Source organism: Myzus persicae, unplaced genomic scaffold (genome assembly GCF_001856785.1).
Source record: "Myzus persicae strain clone G006 unplaced genomic scaffold, MPER_G0061.0, whole genome shotgun sequence".
Lineage (NCBI taxonomy): Eukaryota > Metazoa > Arthropoda > Insecta > Hemiptera > Aphididae > Myzus > Myzus persicae.
The window spans coordinates 203,073-221,191 of record NW_019103880.1 but is presented as its reverse complement, the minus strand read 5'-3'; the positions used below and the strand labels follow the sequence as shown (position 1 = coordinate 221,191).

Sequence of the window (18,119 nt, the reverse complement as noted above, 5' to 3'; positions counted from 1 at the left end):
CTCAACTTACATTTGGTATGATGAGCGTGGGTTTCAGTGAGAAAACAAAGTGTGCTGACGTCTACTTAAATGTGAACACAATATCGTTAAGAATCCGTTCTGGTAAAAGTGAAAAATATACAACTCTCAAGAAAGAATATTATCTACGTCTGGCATCATGGCAATATTTGTTTTCTCTCCTAGACCCACTCAAAATATACAGCAAACGCATTCATGAAAGATATTTTTTTTATGTTTTTTTAGTTATTTTAGAGGAAAATTTCCAAAATCAGAAATGTAAGAAAATTATATTTTTGAAGGTTTAACATATCGTCCGTTTTATATTTTATTGTCATTACTTAATACTATTATTATTTGACTTAAAAAAAAACTGATTAGAATGGATATTAAATTGTTTGGAGACAATATTTAGGCAAAATGATGAGAAGTTAAGTTTCAAATGTTTCAATGTTTTTTCTTTATCACTCAAAAGTTTCTGTGTGGGTGAGAACATTGGTTCCTGTTGGTTAAAAACGTATGTCTAACATAGATCTTAAACTATTAAGTTAAGTTAACCCTAAGATCTTATTTAGTATAAAATATAAATAGAAAAGACATAGAATGCCATACCATTCATATTTTATATTTATATTTAATATTCAATAGTCCACACCGATTTCTTTCACCGGACGGTCGCCCGTCGATACAGCGTGTCTGCACTCTGTAATGTACGAAATAATATGACAGTCAATAGTAGATAATATTATATTATTAGGTATACGATAAGTCTAATGTAATGGATAGACATACTATTTGGACAAATGACCAACTCTTATGGTAAAAAAAACCGGGAACTGCAGTATTGGACATTGGAAAATAATATTATCTACATTCATTATGGAAATATGGTAATTAGTACTAATTATTTATGTAGGTCGTAATTCGTAGATGACTAGAATAACTTGATCAAAATATCAAATTAATAATTATCAAAGTAGAATAATTTTAAAGTAAACAATATTATGTAAAATTTATGTTTAATGTTTTATTGTTTTTAAACATCAACGGAAAACAATCATTAGTATTTGGAAAAAAAGTGTGACCAACTTGTTTTGTTTGCAAATCACGACTTAATGAATTAATTTTAAATTTTTACGAGAAAAAAATAATTGTTTAATGAAAGTCAGAATTTCTAAATAAAACTGTGGTAGTGTGATTTGCGTATTTACCAACGAAACTCGTAAATTGATTTGTTTAAGACGGAGTTTCCTATGTCTATTGTTTCTTCAAACAAATGTATAGGATACATTGTCTTACGTAACGTGGCCACACTGCGAAGCTCGTTATCGGTCGTTGTCCCCCGGAACGGCTGTAGGCTTCCCGTTGCCTTCGCCTCGCCCTTTGCCAATGGATTGCTTCCATTGTTTACCCTCCTCAATCGTCACTTTTTAGATTTACGTATTTTTTTTTTAGTTTTAGTTTCCGTCGTTCCAAGTTTTTTTTAACTACTACACAGTTTATAGTTTTGTTTACCGATATATATATACCACACTTTTTAATTTTTGTTTCCTACACTTTTTGCTAGGTATAGTAAGTTTACCGGTTTTTTTAGTATGGCTCCGAAGAAGAGAGAAAAAGAACTAGATAAAAACCGAATGGATCACGCACAGGCTGATCATGAACTTTTCCTACAAGCATTTGAAAGTAAGTTAGAGTTGGTAATATTAGGTACTTACCTATTCTTGTTTTTTAATTGTAACTTCTATGTTTAATTTATTACTAATCACTGTATACTTGCTGATATTGTACTGTCTGTATTCCAACCAATTAAAATTAATTTTTGCAATATAAATAATTAACAATTCTATCAAATAAAATTAGTCAACTTAGTACATATTTTAATTGATTTGTTTTAAATTGATGTCTTCTGGAAGTTTCGTATAAATACCTAGTTTTGATTTAAAACAACATTAAATATTTTATCATTAGAATAGATAATTAATTTATGTACTGAAACTAAGGTTAATTTTAAATTTAAGGTTTGCCTATTTTATTTTTAAATATAAAAGTAGGTGACTAGATAAGCTTAGATATTTTCTTAATTTTTGGCAAAGTTGGTGTCTTTCGGAAAACTTAATTATGACCAAGTTCCAAAACAATTACAATCTGAGACGGGTTTTTAATAATCAATTAAGTAAGTCCAGTTGATTGTTGTAACTGGTAATATATTCAATAGCTAAATGTTATTAAAAAAAATTTTTTAAACTGATTTAGGTAAATAGATCTTTTTATTTTATAATTTTATTCATTTTTTTGGTTATTTTATTTGAAAACTTATGTTATTCCTTGGTACCCATTGAACCTATATAAAATTAAAGTTTGTGCATTTTTTTCTTTTCTTATAGGTAGGCAATAACATATAAATACCTACCTAATATTTAATATTAAATTTTTCTAGGTATTTGTTTTCTTATACTTATTTTTCTCTTCTTGGTTATTTATATATTTGCATATTATTACTATAATTTATATATCGTTACAATAATTAGCAAAAAATATTTTTCAGAACCCACCCAGATTTACAAATATTTAAGGAATCGTAGTTTGTTTTCGGTAAGTTTGTAAATATTATTAAACTAAGTATGTAATTTTTAATTATGTTAACAATATTAATTAACCTATAACACTAAAAATAATATGTTTTGCATACTGTAAAAAATTGTTATTTATGATAATAAATAAATAATTTTGATGAACTTTTTAATTATTAGAATATTAAAAGATATCGTAAACAAATAATAACAATTTGTATACATGCTTTATTTGGTTACTTACTTACCTATGTGTTAAATGTAATAAGCTAATGTTTAGTTTTGCATTGAATATTCATTCCATAGTTTTTTTTGTCTAAGTTACATTGTAAGACAAAAGTAATAAATTATTTGACTGTTTTCTGACCCTTGATATTGTATCGACCACACAATATTATCTATGATATAATTTAGAGTAAATATCTGAGGAGGACAGAACGAAGTAAATCTTTTTTTTTCTCAAATGATATATTTGTATTTTGTTGGCTGAAAGTTAAGGTACCCGAGAGAAAATTACTATGTCCCTCTCTTATACACTTTATAAATCTAAATTTATGTGTACTATATTATTATAATAACAATTAAAATTAATTTGTTACCTACACCACAATTTATCCAATATCGAATTGGTAAGGATAATTTATAAGTGTAGTTTATAAATATAAAGTATGATAAGATTTACCTTGAGCTGTCCAATGATATTTATACTTAGTTATAGTACCAACCAATTATGATGATATATTAATGTATAAACATATTATATACATTAATTAAGTTATTTTATTTTATTCTGAGAATGGATAACTATTTTACGTAATTTTAGAATTGATTTTTCTATTATTTATTACTTTTGTTTTAGCCGTTATTTTTAGTCAGAACTTTAAGTTACATGAGAGCAAATCGTCCAAGACCTAAACGCCCAAAAAAGAAATTAGATATTGATTCATTGCTAAACAATGTTGAAAATCAAGTTTATGAAAAGAAAACATTTAACAAACGATACTTGACAATAAGTTATATTGGATATTTTGATGATAAAAGTAATTTCATTATACTGGTTTCATATTTTTGTGTTGTAATAGTGTAATAATAATATTATATAATTTTTGTTTTGTTTTTTAAAAAAAAATTTACAGTGAACAATACAAATGGACCTGTTAAAATTGAAACTACACTTGTCAAAATATGTCACAAAAAACGGAAAGATGTCTGCCCATATACAATGGTAGGATAATATATTTTTTAGTATAATTTAACTATTTAATTTTATAATGTTTAATTATTTTAGGTCTCTTTTGGTTTATCATCTGTTCCTGTTAACCCAACTTGTTCTCAATTAACATCACAATCTCCGATAGTGTCTATTCCTGTTGAATCAGTTAATACTGCACTAGGACATGTATCCAAATCACATCATTTATTAGTAAGAGTTATAAATGTAATTTCAAATTCAGATTCTGAAAATACTGGTGAGTAAAATAATAATCTTCCATAAGTATCATTGTAATTCAAAGAAATTGCTGTCATAATTGTAGGTAATAAATAAAAATAAATATTGAATAATCCAATTCATTTTTTAATTTTTAAATATTGAATAATCCAATTCATTTTTTAATTTTTAAATGTTGAGTAGGTACACAGTTGTTTAAACATTTTTAAACGTTTCACCTAAAATAGCTTAACTAAGTAAAATCATTAAATATATCAATATATTTTCAAATTTACCAATGTGTTGTTAATTTATTCTATGAATTTATGACACATTAATTATGGAAATATAATATGAAAGAAACCATGTCAATTATTAATTTAATTACATCTCTTTTTATGTTTTAGAATAAATATTTTCATGAGGTTTAATTACAATTTTTTAAAGTATATTAAATTGATATTATGTAATTATTGCTAGAATAACAGTATACTCCACGCCACGAGAGAAGGTGGAGAGAACCCATTTCGCGCATTCAGACTGACGGCAGTGAGCATTACAATGCTCTGTTTCCCCCACATTATCCCTTAAATACTTGGGAAATGCGTGAATTTGAACACAATTTGGTTGGGACATGGGTTACTTTTCTCGTGTTGCGGAGTATAATATCCCATTTAAATGGTTAAAATGTTTTGACGCTGTAAAAAAAATAACATTTATTTAAGTTAAATTTATAATAATTTATTCCTCATATTATTTTGCCAAACTATAATATTTTGAATTGTATTGAATTAATTGTATTAATTATTTTATATGTATTTCAATTGGTATTAATTTTGTTTTAATTTTTTGACATGACATATTAATTTCAGAGCCAAGTCAGAAAAAAAGAAGGATGAGTATTAAAGAGGGTAATGGTATTGTTAAAAAAGAGATTGGTGCAAATTTAATTATTCACGACAAACAAAATAGATGTTTACTTAAAGATGGTGATTATGATTGTCTTATAGAAGAAATTAGTGGCGAAAGTCCCAATTTAACAACTGGAAAATCGTGTTCATGGGAACGCCTCAAAGTACATATACATCAGCCTTAATTAGTATTTTAACCCATTTAGGGTTTCTTTACTCTTAATATTGTTTATAACTTTAGGAAGTAAGAGCTGGACCACAATTTAGTGCATTTGAAAGTCGTAAAAAGATCAAGCTACGTTTAAAGTGGTCAACAGAACCTAATAGTACTGCTGTCGTTTATCCTCTTGTCGATAATAAAGAAAATAATTGGCCAAGTATTAAATATATATATACATTTAGTTTTTTGTTATAACTGATAACACATTTTTAATTCAGCTAATATTTTTTTAGCATCAAATTCCAGAAGAAGTAGTAGTGTACAAAATGCAAATGGTTCTCTGGATACTTCATCCAATAAGTTAAAAATAGTTTACCAATTCTTATATAACAATAACAGTCGTCAACAGACTGAAGCTAGTGAAGATTTACACTGCCCATGGTGCACATTGGATTGTTTTACATTATATGCATTACTTAAGCATTTGAAGCTATGTCATGCTCGGTTTACATTTTCTTATGTTGTAAGTTGTATTATAAAGTTTTTTAAGCTGGACTAGCTTTAAAATTAAAATGTACAGCCAACAGGATCTGGTGCACGAATTGATGTTGCAATAAATGAGCACTATGATGGTTGTTATATTGGTAGTCCACAAGATTTAATTGCACAACCACAAAGAGATGAATCCAAGAATGTTGGTTATCGTATTACTAGAGTTGGTCCTGTTAGACGTGCAGTTGTATCAAAAATAGTAGTTTGCCACCCAAAACGACTCAGGCGTGCTTCGTTATCTGAGTTTCTACATGAACTTGAAGATACTGATGGATATGATGGCCAAAGACCATATGTTACTGGACATAATAGGTAAATATAGATATCTTATATTATATTTATGTACACATTGTTGACAATCAGGAAATATCTGTGTGCCATCACAACCAAGTCAACTATCTGTACCCATTATGCCTGCCATGTAGTAATACCACACTAGAGTGCTGCCGAGTACAGTTCTTAATTTGATTAGACTATTTAAAAGGGTCACTGTTACATTTAACATGCTATAGACTCTTGAGTGTACCAACACCAACATCAATCTAGTTAATAGTTATTATGTTAGTGAATCATTATGGATTATGTATCAATGCAAACCATTTATAATTTGTATTATGCATTTTTTAAATGAATGAAGGAATAAACATTCTCTTATTTTTTTCCTGTATTCATTTCAAAACTATATAATAGATTTGCGTAATTTTTTTAAAATTATTTAAATTTTATTATACTTAATAACATATAAATACTATAGATTGCTCATTGCTGTTCAAAATCTGTTGCGATAAATTTACTAGCAATCCTGGTGTTGTTATCCAGAATTGAACGGGAGGTGTATTTTATAACCTGACCACCTTGTCAGTTTTGGATAACAACCCCAGAATTGCTAGTTAATTCATCACAACAGATTTTGTACAACAGTGAGCAATCTATAGTATTTATTATCATTGATAATAGATAATTTTTTTTTTTTTTTTATTATAAAAGCCGCTAGTACAACTATGATAGCTTGACAATTACATAATAAGAATAAAACAATATAAAATTTAGATTAACAGACAATTAAGTACATATATATACTATATAATAAAGCCAGCCTCCTGTATAAAGGCAAGAGATAATTTTATAAAATAACATTTTAACTTTCAGATTATATCATCATACATCAACATGTCTTCCTATTTATCCACGAGAAATGGATGTAGATAGTGAAGATGAAAGTGATCCTATATGGTTGAGGAAAAAGACTGCAATGATGATTGATGAATTTACTGACGTTAATGATGGGGAAAAAGAGCTCATGAAAATGTGGAATTTGCATGTTATGAGAGAGGGGTATGGGTGAATACAAACAATATATTATTATATTTATTAAATTTATTCACATTTAATTGTTAATAATTTGTCTTAATTATAAAAAATTTACTTTCAGATTTGTTGGTGATTGTCAAATATCATTAGCTCTAAGCATGTTTGTTGAATCTAAGGGTAGATATATCCTTAGGAATAATTTATATAGGAATTTTATGTTACACCTGTGCAACTTGTGTGATTTACGTCTTATAAGTCCAGTAACCTTCTATACAACCATACAAAAATTACAAGATATTTTAGCAATTGATTCAGAAGCTAGTAATGTATTATATGAATCTTTTGAAGCACAGCGAAAATACTGGCGTGAGGAAGGTGCTAAAAAGGCAGAAGATCGTACTGAAATTAGATGTTTGGTACAAAGTCCATTGCAGTCAGATATTGGTACTAGGCGTAAGCCAGCTGGATCATTTTACCCATTAAAGCTCCAAGATAAATTAAAAGGGAAAGTAATCAAACAACAAAATGGTCGTAAAGGAGGAAATTCTACAAGACAAAATCCTCCTGCCACTAAGAATGCAAACATTATTGAAGAAAAGAAACTTGATAGAAAAAGTGACAAAAAGGGAGGGTCTACAACTAGATCTCAATCTGCTGTGCGAACTGATAAGCCAGAAAAACCAGTAGAAAAACGTAATAGTACATCTTTGAACGGTGAAGACCATAAAATATCTGCAACTCTCACAGTGCGACGTAGGACTTTTCCTATATTGACTGATAAGAAAAAACCAGTTCCTGAAAAATTGCCGACAAATGTGTCTGAATCTGTAAGACGGAAGTAAATAGGTAATTATTGTTGTGATAATTTTGACAAAAAAATGTTTTGAAATTTAACAAATTTCCCAATATGTTTAAAATGAGTTATTCACTACTGTCATAAATACTCTATAAGTTTAGATACAAAGAGAACTATAAGATGTTCTTATTTTTGTGATCGTAAAGTTTGGTTTTATTATTTTTAATCTTTGTACGGTGGACAGAAAAATCTAAGGATTTGGTCTTATAATTAAGATTGTTATATCATTTTCATACTAGTTACACCAAAAATGCTTTAAAATAATTGTTCCATTCAATAAAGGAATCCTTAAAATATGTTATTATTACTTATAAATTATAAACATCATTATAATAAATTATAATCATAATAGAATATTTGATGTTATTTACTATATTAATAATAATATTTGTATAATATTGTTTGTCATAATTGTAATACTTCAGTTAGTATTCGTAGATATGTATTATTGTTTTCGAACCAAGTATAATCAAACAATGAATCATAAATGAGATATTTTTTTTAAATGATACATAGATAATATATAAAGTTTAGTCTCATTTTTTTTTCCTCAATCAAGTACAATTCGTGTATAATTTGGATGTTATAGTGTAATACTGAATTATTTACTGTTCGTAGTTTTGTATTTTTAATTTATTTTAAAATTACACTTGATTATAATAAATATTACTTTAGAACTAAGGGATTTGATGTACAATTACTAAACAAATACAAATAAATCAATTTTAATACATTTTTTGGGGGATTTTGTGGATAAAATATATTTTAAAACTTTCTTATAACTGATGTTATATACACATTTAGTACTGTAGCTACCAAAACAGGGTTATTGTTCCACTGTACATTGATTAAATAGTAAATATTTTTAATAATTGAAGTAATTTTTATTTACATAAAATAAATTATAACAATTGTTATATTAAATGATATACCATTCAAATTAATATAGGCTTTTTAATATTTGTATTTAATCTGTTTATGAGTACAGTATTCTTTGGTTATGTGTTATAATGTGCAATATAGCATAACAGTATTAGCATACAATCACTCATTAAAAATTAAAAACAATCTACAAAATATATTAGTGTTTCAATATTATAGAACTCACCACTAACACCCTGTATTATGTGTATAATTGCAGATTGTAGCTACTGGCTTTACAGTCTACATAATTAAGTATACCTACTTATTTTTATTATTTTAAAGATTTTTTATATTTTAAGAGTGCAAATGTTGGAAATGTTAATCCTAATAATTATTTACTAAACATTAGATATTAATCTTTGCATTTAAAATTGTATGTATTGGTTTAGTTATTTATATGATTTAATGTTAAAATTATACCACTGAAGAAATTGGTTTTCCATATAAACATATTTGAAAATAACTTACTCGTTTTTCTTTGTTAAAGTAATGTTGTCTTACATTAATTTATTTGTTTCTAAAACTAAATATAAAAGACTTGTATGCATAAACATTTTATTTTAATGATCAATGAAATAAATAGTTAAGCCTATAATGTATGTACACAAATTTAATAAATATATATTTCACATTGGGTTTGAATTAAATTACATTACATTTTAGTTTTGGGTATATTCACATAATATTTATACAGGGTTTTTTTTCTTAAGATTATACTTAACCTAATTATTTATTATTCATTTATATTTTTTCTATCATTTAATTCAAAATAATTATTAATTTTTTTTTTGTGAATGAAATATAATTATTTCTAGTAAATCATAAATTCGACTGTTTGAATATTTGAAAAGTATAGTCTATTATAAAACTCCATTTTAGTTTAAATAATATTGCACCCTAAACACGATTGATAAATGTATATCATTAAATATCTATAGACTTTTTTTCACCTTTACGTTATAGACTAGACTAAAGGTTTCTTACAATTTAGAATAAAATAAAATAATGTTGTGGCCAAAACGGTGTTAATATTTAAAAAAAAATGTAATACCATATTCTGACATTCTATTGCCTATATAATACAATTTATGATACTCATTTAAAAATAATGAAACTTAACAATACTTTTTAGTTTAAAAATAATATACTTTTGTGCAAAATGACTTTTCAAGCTCTTTAATTTTAAAGTTGGGATTTATTTATTAAAACTAAATATTAAGAGTTCTCAATAAATTAATTGATTTATAATTTATATTTAGCAATATATTTTCAAAAAATTCTAGTAATTTGTTTTCATTTACACTGCCTTTAGTTCACTGCCTTAGTGTTTAAATAATGGTAGGCATTTTATTATTATTTATTTATAGACCAAAAAACAGCTTAAAAAAAATATATTTTTTTTTTTATGTTATAATATGTAATGTATAAATTATATTATTATTATATTAGAAATTAAAGTGTATTGACTGTAATAGAACTTTTATCATTCTTACAATAAAGTATTGTAGTACATTTTATTCAATCTTAATAGTATGTACAAATATAATATTAATATATTGTAATTTATATAATATTATGTATAGGACTTTCACATTATATTATGAAAATTCATTTGTTTAAAAAATTGGTGTACAAAATATTACTAATTCAAAAATTGTCATTATTTAGTGGTAGTAGAACACTAATTATTTTATTGTGTATTTTATGCAAGCCGTGGTGTGGCAAAGGGAAGTAATCGAGAGGCGGCTGCCTCTCAATTTTTTGAGGAATAATCTTATATGGTTTTAAAATGGCCTTAAAAAGGCAATCTCCCCACGCTCCATAAATGTAAAGTGTTTTTATAGTACAGTTTTTAGGAGAAAGATAAAAACTCAGTGTTCAATGTTCAATAATAGGTCTTGGGCTGTAGGTGGGTGGTCATCAAAAAATATACTTTCCTCTGAAAATTCTTTAGTTTGCCACACCACTGTATGTGAGTATGCCCAAATTAATCAATTTGTCTATGTAGGTTACATTGAATTTGTGTTCTATTTTCATAACTATCATTAGTTTTTCATCATATGAAAATATTGTTCCTTCTCACCGCCTAAAACAATACTGGCATAGAGACCTTCTAAACAATCTAAACTATTAGTAGAAAAAAATATATCCGAATGATGAGGTCTAATTTTGAAGTGGTGTCACTGGGTTCTCTTCATACAGAAATAAAATGTCCATTAATTCTTTAACATTACTTAATGTATTAGCGTCACATTATGACTTTTCAAAAAAAAATCTGGGCCATCACTTGTAGAGAAATAAAGTGCAAATTTTTATATTTCTTTATTTGGTAGGTATTTTGTATAATTGATTGTAAATATATGTATGAATATACTATGTATTATAATTTATCAGACAATCAGTATATCATTTTCCTATGAAATGTTTTTTTTACCTGTTATTCTATTGATTCTTGAATACTTATCTGATTAATTATACCTACCTATATTATATTCAATAAATAGCATTTTATAGAATATTTAATGGCAAAGAGGTACTGAGTAAATTATATTATACAAATGAGGTGGACTACTGGACTGTGTATTAAACTTAATAAAAAACCATAGTTTATAATGCAAATGCAGTTCTTTGTTATTATTTACTTAATAATATAATCAGGCATTATAGTGCCAAACATAGGCACATTGTTACAATACAATATTTAAATTAATACAATAGAATTTCAGTTTGCACTAAGTGGTTGATAACTTCCGAGTTGATTTGGAATGGTACACGACCTGTGAACGATGTAATGGCTTTTGCTTTTTCCCTGATGTATTCCAACTGAGCATGCATTTGTTCTGGATCCCTGGCTGACTTATTTGATTCTTTTTTTATGTCACTGTATTGTGAGTATAACATGTTCATTGTGGCCGTCATCACTCCAGGTATAATTCTCAATATTAATTCGTTGTATTTCTTAAATGAACCAAGCCGTTCTTCTACCTGATTTATAGCCAACGGAATCAAACCAATTGTCTGAAGCACGTCAAAAGCTAACGTGTATTTGTGATTGTTGTACTGTTCAAAAAATACAATGACACTCTTCAACATATTAAATGTGAAAATGGCTTCCTCAGACACATTAGCTTTGACTCCTGTCAGTCGCTGACTTAAGACTTGAGCATAGTCAAACATTTTGTTCTTAGTGTTAGGAGTTTTGTCCAAGGATGTGAAGATATCTGGTTGAATTACCCGACTCAACATAATGTTGGCAAGTTCGAGCACCTTATCGTACTGACCCACCAATTCGTACAATTTAGCTGACACCTCGAGATCACACTTTTGTTCTGCAAGTGTAGCCGTTGTTCTAATAATTTGCATTTTCAGTGTTTCTGATACAATTAAAGAGTCCAAAATACCGTTTTGCTTTTTACCATCTGGCTTCAGGTACCCAAACACTTTGTCGTATTCATCCGTTTCAATTACAAGATCAGCTACATAGGAAATGAAAAGTGTTGTACCTTCAAATTCAGTGTGTCTCAGACAATAGTAATAGTTGATGGCCATTTTAAGGTCTTGATTTTCAAATTTGGCACAATACATTTTCATCATTCTAGCTATATTTAATCTGTCAATTTTATTATCGTCTTTGGATAAAATTGGCTGATTAAAGTCATTAGGTAAGTATAGTAAACCTATTTCGTTCAAAACTATAGATATGTGTATGGCATGACAACAAAGTTTTGGGTGCCGGAAAATAAATTGAATAGCCGATTCGAATTGACCAGTTAAGAAAAGCAATTGGAAATAAGACATAGGTTGGACATCGCTGTATTGATCTTTGTATTCTTCATAGATCATCGACTGGAGTACAGGATATGTGAGCTTGTCTTGATCATTTCTGACTTGACATAATTTTAACCATAGATAATCGTCTGCAGTCTTGATCACATCTGAATGTTTGCTCGACACATCAATAGCAGAGACTAAAGAATAAATCACTTTTTTAAATGGATCATTGGAGTCCCATGCCATTGACGTACTAAATCCTTGATTGTTTAAGCTGATATAATTATGGTTATTTCTTATGTTTGAAAAAGCATTTAGTAACAATGGATCATGATTATTTTTTTCTAAAATGCGCACAACGGATTCTAAATCACCACAACGAATTAGATAGTATACCAATGGCCAAAATGGAACACTGTCATGGAATAGCTTATCAGGGTTATTGTACTGATTGATGTAAACACTTACAAAACTTCGCACAAGTGGATAAGTGCCTGGGATACCACCAACTTTTGCTTTGGACATGTGGCTCTTTACATAACCTTTCATGAACACGATATACCTCTGTTCAAGATAGGTCCTGGCATTTGCAATCATTGTGTTTTGGTTTGCAGCGGAACTCCTGGCATATTTGGAACCACATTCGGGAACGATCTGACTCATGCATTTGACTATCTTCCACATTTCATTCACGCGGTCATCGTGGCTGATTTCTGCCGCTGTCGTGAAAGACTGCAAAATGTCGGTTTGAACTCCATGGTGTTCCACATGTTGATTGTATTCACACAAATATTTGGCATACGTGAGTTCGACTTGGTCAAGCTGGGCGCTCAGGCCGAAGTTGGTGGTATTAAGCTTTGCAATGGACGGCATCACACTGGAATTGGGGCTTGACGACGGGTTTGGCACGTAACCAGGAAACGAGTTGATGATATTGATCTTCTTGTTCCTCCAGCACCTGATTGTGGCCTCACTCTGCCGCTTGTCAATGAAGTCCTCGTTGCTTTTTTTCACCGACTCGATCAGGCTAAGTATGGCATTCTGTACCTCGTTCTTCACGAAGCTGTCCACGTCCATATCGGGCTTCGGGTCCAGTGTGTCCATCGAGCCCACGGAGCTGAGCTTTTCCAACTGCTTGGGCACCTGCGGGGCGTCCACGCCGCGGCTGCACAGGAATACATTGCCCTTGGCCTCCACGCCCGGCACGCCGACTTTGGTCCACAGACTTTCGGCGGCGTCCAACAATTGTCGGATGTTCCGGGTAACGCTCGGCATACCTGTGTCGGTGATGGCGTTGGTCTGCAGCTTTTCGGCCGTCATCACGATCGAATTCCAATCGGTGTTGCCGGCCATTATTAATGATGTACCTAATTGTATACCTACGTAGCAAAGGCGTCAACACTGAAAACAATCCAACCGAGTCAAACAATTATAGCTAACCCAACTTTGATCGCTTATCTATGAGCTAAGTGCTAACTCAGCTAACCCATAGAATAGAGATCAGTAGATCGCTGATAACAGATTTGCCTCTAAAGTGCTCGGACCACGGGTATCCTGTTACAACCAAATACCAAGTACATGCGAAAAGTTAAAAGTTAAAATATCATTTAACGTATTTTGATACTATGATTCCCGATCGTCGTGCGGTGGCGGGCTGCATGACAGAATAGCGTCAAACAACGTCCTTATCAAATATTCGAATTAGACGATAACCGGCTTACTTCTAGCGCTCCCAGCGGAACTTTTGGTGTACCATAGTACGTCCATACCACACCACATCCGGCACGGCTGCAGATAGTAGATACCAGTTGTAGTCAGTACCACCACAACTATAGCCGTGATATCCGGTGTGATACCCGGGAATCGTGATCAATGAACTTGTACATTACAACAAGGCTGGAACAAGAATTATCACTACCACATACATTTCAATAATTATCTACAGTCGTGGGCTACGAGCTATGACCACGATGTAAGGTGTATTTAAAAACCAATGGACACGAATATTAAAATATCACATTATGTCTAAATTCGTGACCGTAGATCGGATAATACACTGTTGTCGTAACGTCCGTGCTTATGAGTCATGCCCGTGGTGGATACCTTTACGCCTATATTATTATTTTACTGTTACTGCGCCAGTGGTCGTTAACAATTAATTATATAGCAAACAAACTATGTTTTCCGAAGACAATAAAGATAATATATGAAACAGCGTAGACTGCAGCTGCTGCTGAGTCTGAAGATCCTTGATACACACCTATTTAACTGTACACAGTACACACGACAGGTTGGATGCTATATCGCTCATATAGTGCATAGCCGTGCGCAGACCTGAATTTCGGGGAGTGCCTACAATATTTTTGGGCCCTTTTCTTAATTTGGTCCCTCTCTTAACAAGTTATGTAGGTACCTATATAATTATTATTAGTACCAATAGTTACATGATATTTGAATATTGCTTTGGATCTAGTATCTATTTCTACAAGATAATTGAAATATTTATTTATCATTTCACATTTGTACAGTGTGCTTGTGAAGTCAATAACATCTAGCTGTAATAATCATAATAAGTTATTCCATGCAGTTTCAAATTATTTTACGTCTTCTTATTTTTTTTTTATCGGGAAACATGATTTATTCTCACCACATATTTAAAATAAAATTACATTCTACTCTAGTAACATTATTAAAAATACAGGCCGAATCCTTTGAAACTTAAATGTTAGGGCCCCAATTACACAATTTCAAGGGGTGCCCTGCAGGCACACCCGGCAACCCCCGGCGCACGCCTATAATATTTCTATTTTTTGTTATAACTATTTTTTAGAAGGTATATTATACGTCTCATAGTAACACTATAGTATATAATTATACCAATTTATTACTATAGGCTGTAATATTTGTTTTTAGTGAAATAATGTTGCTATTTGTTGGAACTTCTTATCTAAAAGTTATTAATTTCATTTGATTTTAGCTTTGAAGAATCTACCAATTTATTGGTGTTTCAAGCGAATATTAATAAATACAATTTTTAGCAAGTATTTCGTAGGTATTCTATATAAAATAAAACTTATCCTTATGAAACAGTTTATTAGGTAGATAATAGATAGTAGGTCCATCAACGTTAAACAAATAATAATTATATTTAAATGACTATTTTCTTTAAAGGTTACTTTTAGTTGGTACTCAGTCCATTATTATTATATTATGATCTAGTTCCTTCAAAATAGATTTTTCTATATAGACATCCAAATAATTGCTTCTAGATTATCATAGTTAGTCATTGAATTTCTCAAGCTTTTGTTTTAGATATTTAAGAGTAGAAAAAAATCTACGGATTATTCCTTTATCAAACTTATTTCGAATCAAAATATAGCCATCAATTTAAAGCCAAAAATTATCAAATTATAGATTTATGGCCGACCCCCACGGTCACTTTTTGTGTGAGCGATCCAGGCCACCCTGAAATATCCCTGTGGGCCACTCAGCCCCTAAATTGGACACTATGGGCTATGACCATGCTGTATATGAACTTGTTCATTCGATCTTCACGTGAGATTTTTCCTACACAATGCAATGATATAAATACTGGCACGAACACCATCCTTTAAATGTTAAGTCCCGGAAAGAAGGCCTGAGGTCCTTTGGAAGTCGGAACACTGGCTGTCTGGCTTAGCGGTAGGTGGACTTCCGTGTAAATAGCCGCTACGTATAAAAATTCCTATTAATCTAGGAACATCAGGCATAACATGCATTTGTAAAATCTAAAAACCGATTGTCAAATAATAAAATAGCAATCGGTTACTAGTTATTTTTATAATAAAGATAATAATACTATACCGTTAGTGACGCGTCTGAGTTGTTTAGTAATAATAGATCAATTAAATATTAGGATGACGCCACATCTGCAAACGTTATCTCCGCGTCTCCACCTCTCACGTAGGTGCAACATTTTAACTATACCTACACAGTTAGTAATTATTATTTAATTTTAATTTTAAGTGCAGGTAACCTTAAATCATAGATAATGAAGAATCTTATATGATTATTTACGAGTTAAATAATAGAGTGAATTGACCTATTATCCAACTTTAAGGTAAGAACATTATCCGTGTTTTAGCATTAGTTTTTTACAATATAATTTAATTTTGAAGAGAGTTAAGTTTTAAGCAATATTGTAAAAAAATCATCTGAAAAAACAGTTAATGTTCAGATGTTCTTACTTTTAAGTTTGATAATGACCAATAACAAAATTTACTTAATCAATAAAAGTTAATGTACAAATTGGAACCGCTGAACACAAATTTATTTACTCGTATATTTGTATACGACACTCTCAGTTTCTCAGTTCTCTTATCACTAGGTAGCTTAAGTTAATATTGTGTGTAGAAGTATAACATGACATAGGTACTCACATAATCGTGTTCAAACTATATTATTATATATTCTGTGATTATAATTTGTTTGGTTTCTAAAATATCAAAATTTGAGTGTACCTAATCATCTTGAGTTTTATGTATGAACTATGAAGTATTTGGTAACTAACTTACCTAAATGGTTTCATTGTCTCATTAGAAAATATAATTTAAGTTTAGTGCCTAAAAAATTTGTTTTTATTTGCTAGTATTCTTCAATCATCATCCATCGGTATAATGCACACAGGCCTCATCTTCGGTACCCAGCGCCGGATTGAGACTTTTCGGCCCACCGAGTTTTAAATTACCACCGGCCCTAACGAAGTGTCGGCCAATTTGACAACATTTTTCTTAAGATCTTTCATTTAGTATGTGTGCTTTATAATTCATAATTGTTTCTCTAAAGCAAATTTTTACAAATTATCTAATACATTAAATTAAGTTATTTATAGTATACTCGTACTTCAGCTATATTATTAAAAAAAACTCTAAATGTAAGTTTAGAACTAGATGTATGCAATTTGTACACATTTCATTTTATACTCATCGATCATCATGACCTTAGTATGAGTAATATGGCCATTATTTTTAATTAATTTATTATTATGACTATGTTTTTAAAATTTGATTTGCTTTTAGATAATATATATTTATATAATTAGATGTAGGTATATGTACAAATATTTTAACACAATGCATTATTTTTATGCGGCCCACCGAGATTTTCTCAGTAGCTCACCGGTTCAATCCGGGCCAGTTGGTACCTATGTAATATATTATATGTTATAGTGTAAAGGTACATAAAATCTGTTCGACGGAAAATAAATGGCCAAATAGAGTTTTAACACAGGTTACATACAGCAGCAACACTGGCGTTCGGTCATAACTCATATTTAATTCGTAATAGTTGAGAAATCAAATACTTTTAAGAAGATAAGGACTTAAGGTATTAATAATAAGTAATAACTTTGTCGACAAGTATTCGTGTTGAAATGATAGCTTATGCAGTTATGCAAAAGCAACCACCCAATATTTCAACTACAAACGTTTTGCACAAGTATATAAATATTTATATAACAACATTAAATTGAACAGATTAAATTATTTATTGTATCGGCATTAGACACTAAAAGGTTTTTGGTGTATGACATTTATAGTGCTCTCTTCGGGGTGTCAAGCATTTATGTTAAATTGTAATATTTTTCAAGATTGAAAAC

General features: G+C 29.7%; 2 protein-coding genes across 6 annotated transcripts; one reads left to right on the top strand and one right to left on the bottom strand.

Moving 5' to 3' along the window:
- Positions 1 to 1,357: 1,357 nt before the first annotated feature.
- LOC111035819 (polycomb protein suz12-B) lies at positions 1,358 to 9,298 on the top strand. Of its 5 annotated transcripts, XM_022317599.1 has the most exons (12): positions 1,358 to 1,683; positions 2,546 to 2,592; positions 3,430 to 3,610; positions 3,707 to 3,795; positions 3,859 to 4,039; positions 4,872 to 5,074; positions 5,152 to 5,287; positions 5,349 to 5,593; positions 5,651 to 5,934; positions 6,772 to 6,963; positions 7,055 to 7,779; positions 8,931 to 9,298. In XM_022317599.1, the coding sequence occupies exons 1-11, from the start codon at positions 1,593 to 1,595 to the stop codon at positions 7,773 to 7,775; spliced, it is 2,370 nt and encodes a 789-aa protein (XP_022173291.1). In that variant the 5' UTR covers positions 1,358 to 1,592; the 3' UTR covers positions 7,776 to 7,779; positions 8,931 to 9,298. The 5 variants fall into 5 exon arrangements, with proteins under 5 accessions (XP_022173291.1, XP_022173293.1, XP_022173292.1 ...); XM_022317601.1 differs by lacking the exon at positions 8,931 to 9,298 and having other exon boundaries at positions 5,364 to 5,593; positions 7,055 to 8,795; XM_022317600.1 differs by lacking the exon at positions 8,931 to 9,298 and having other exon boundaries at positions 6,772 to 6,957; positions 7,055 to 8,795.
- A 2,021-nt stretch (positions 9,299 to 11,319) lies between these two features.
- Positions 11,320 to 14,170, bottom strand: LOC111035828 (nuclear pore complex protein Nup93-like). Its single transcript, XM_022317612.1, has one exon. It carries the CDS (start codon positions 13,835 to 13,837, stop codon positions 11,420 to 11,422), a length of 2,418 nt encoding a protein of 805 aa, XP_022173304.1. The 5' UTR covers positions 13,838 to 14,170; the 3' UTR covers positions 11,320 to 11,419.
- Positions 14,171 to 18,119: the final 3,949 nt, after the last annotated feature.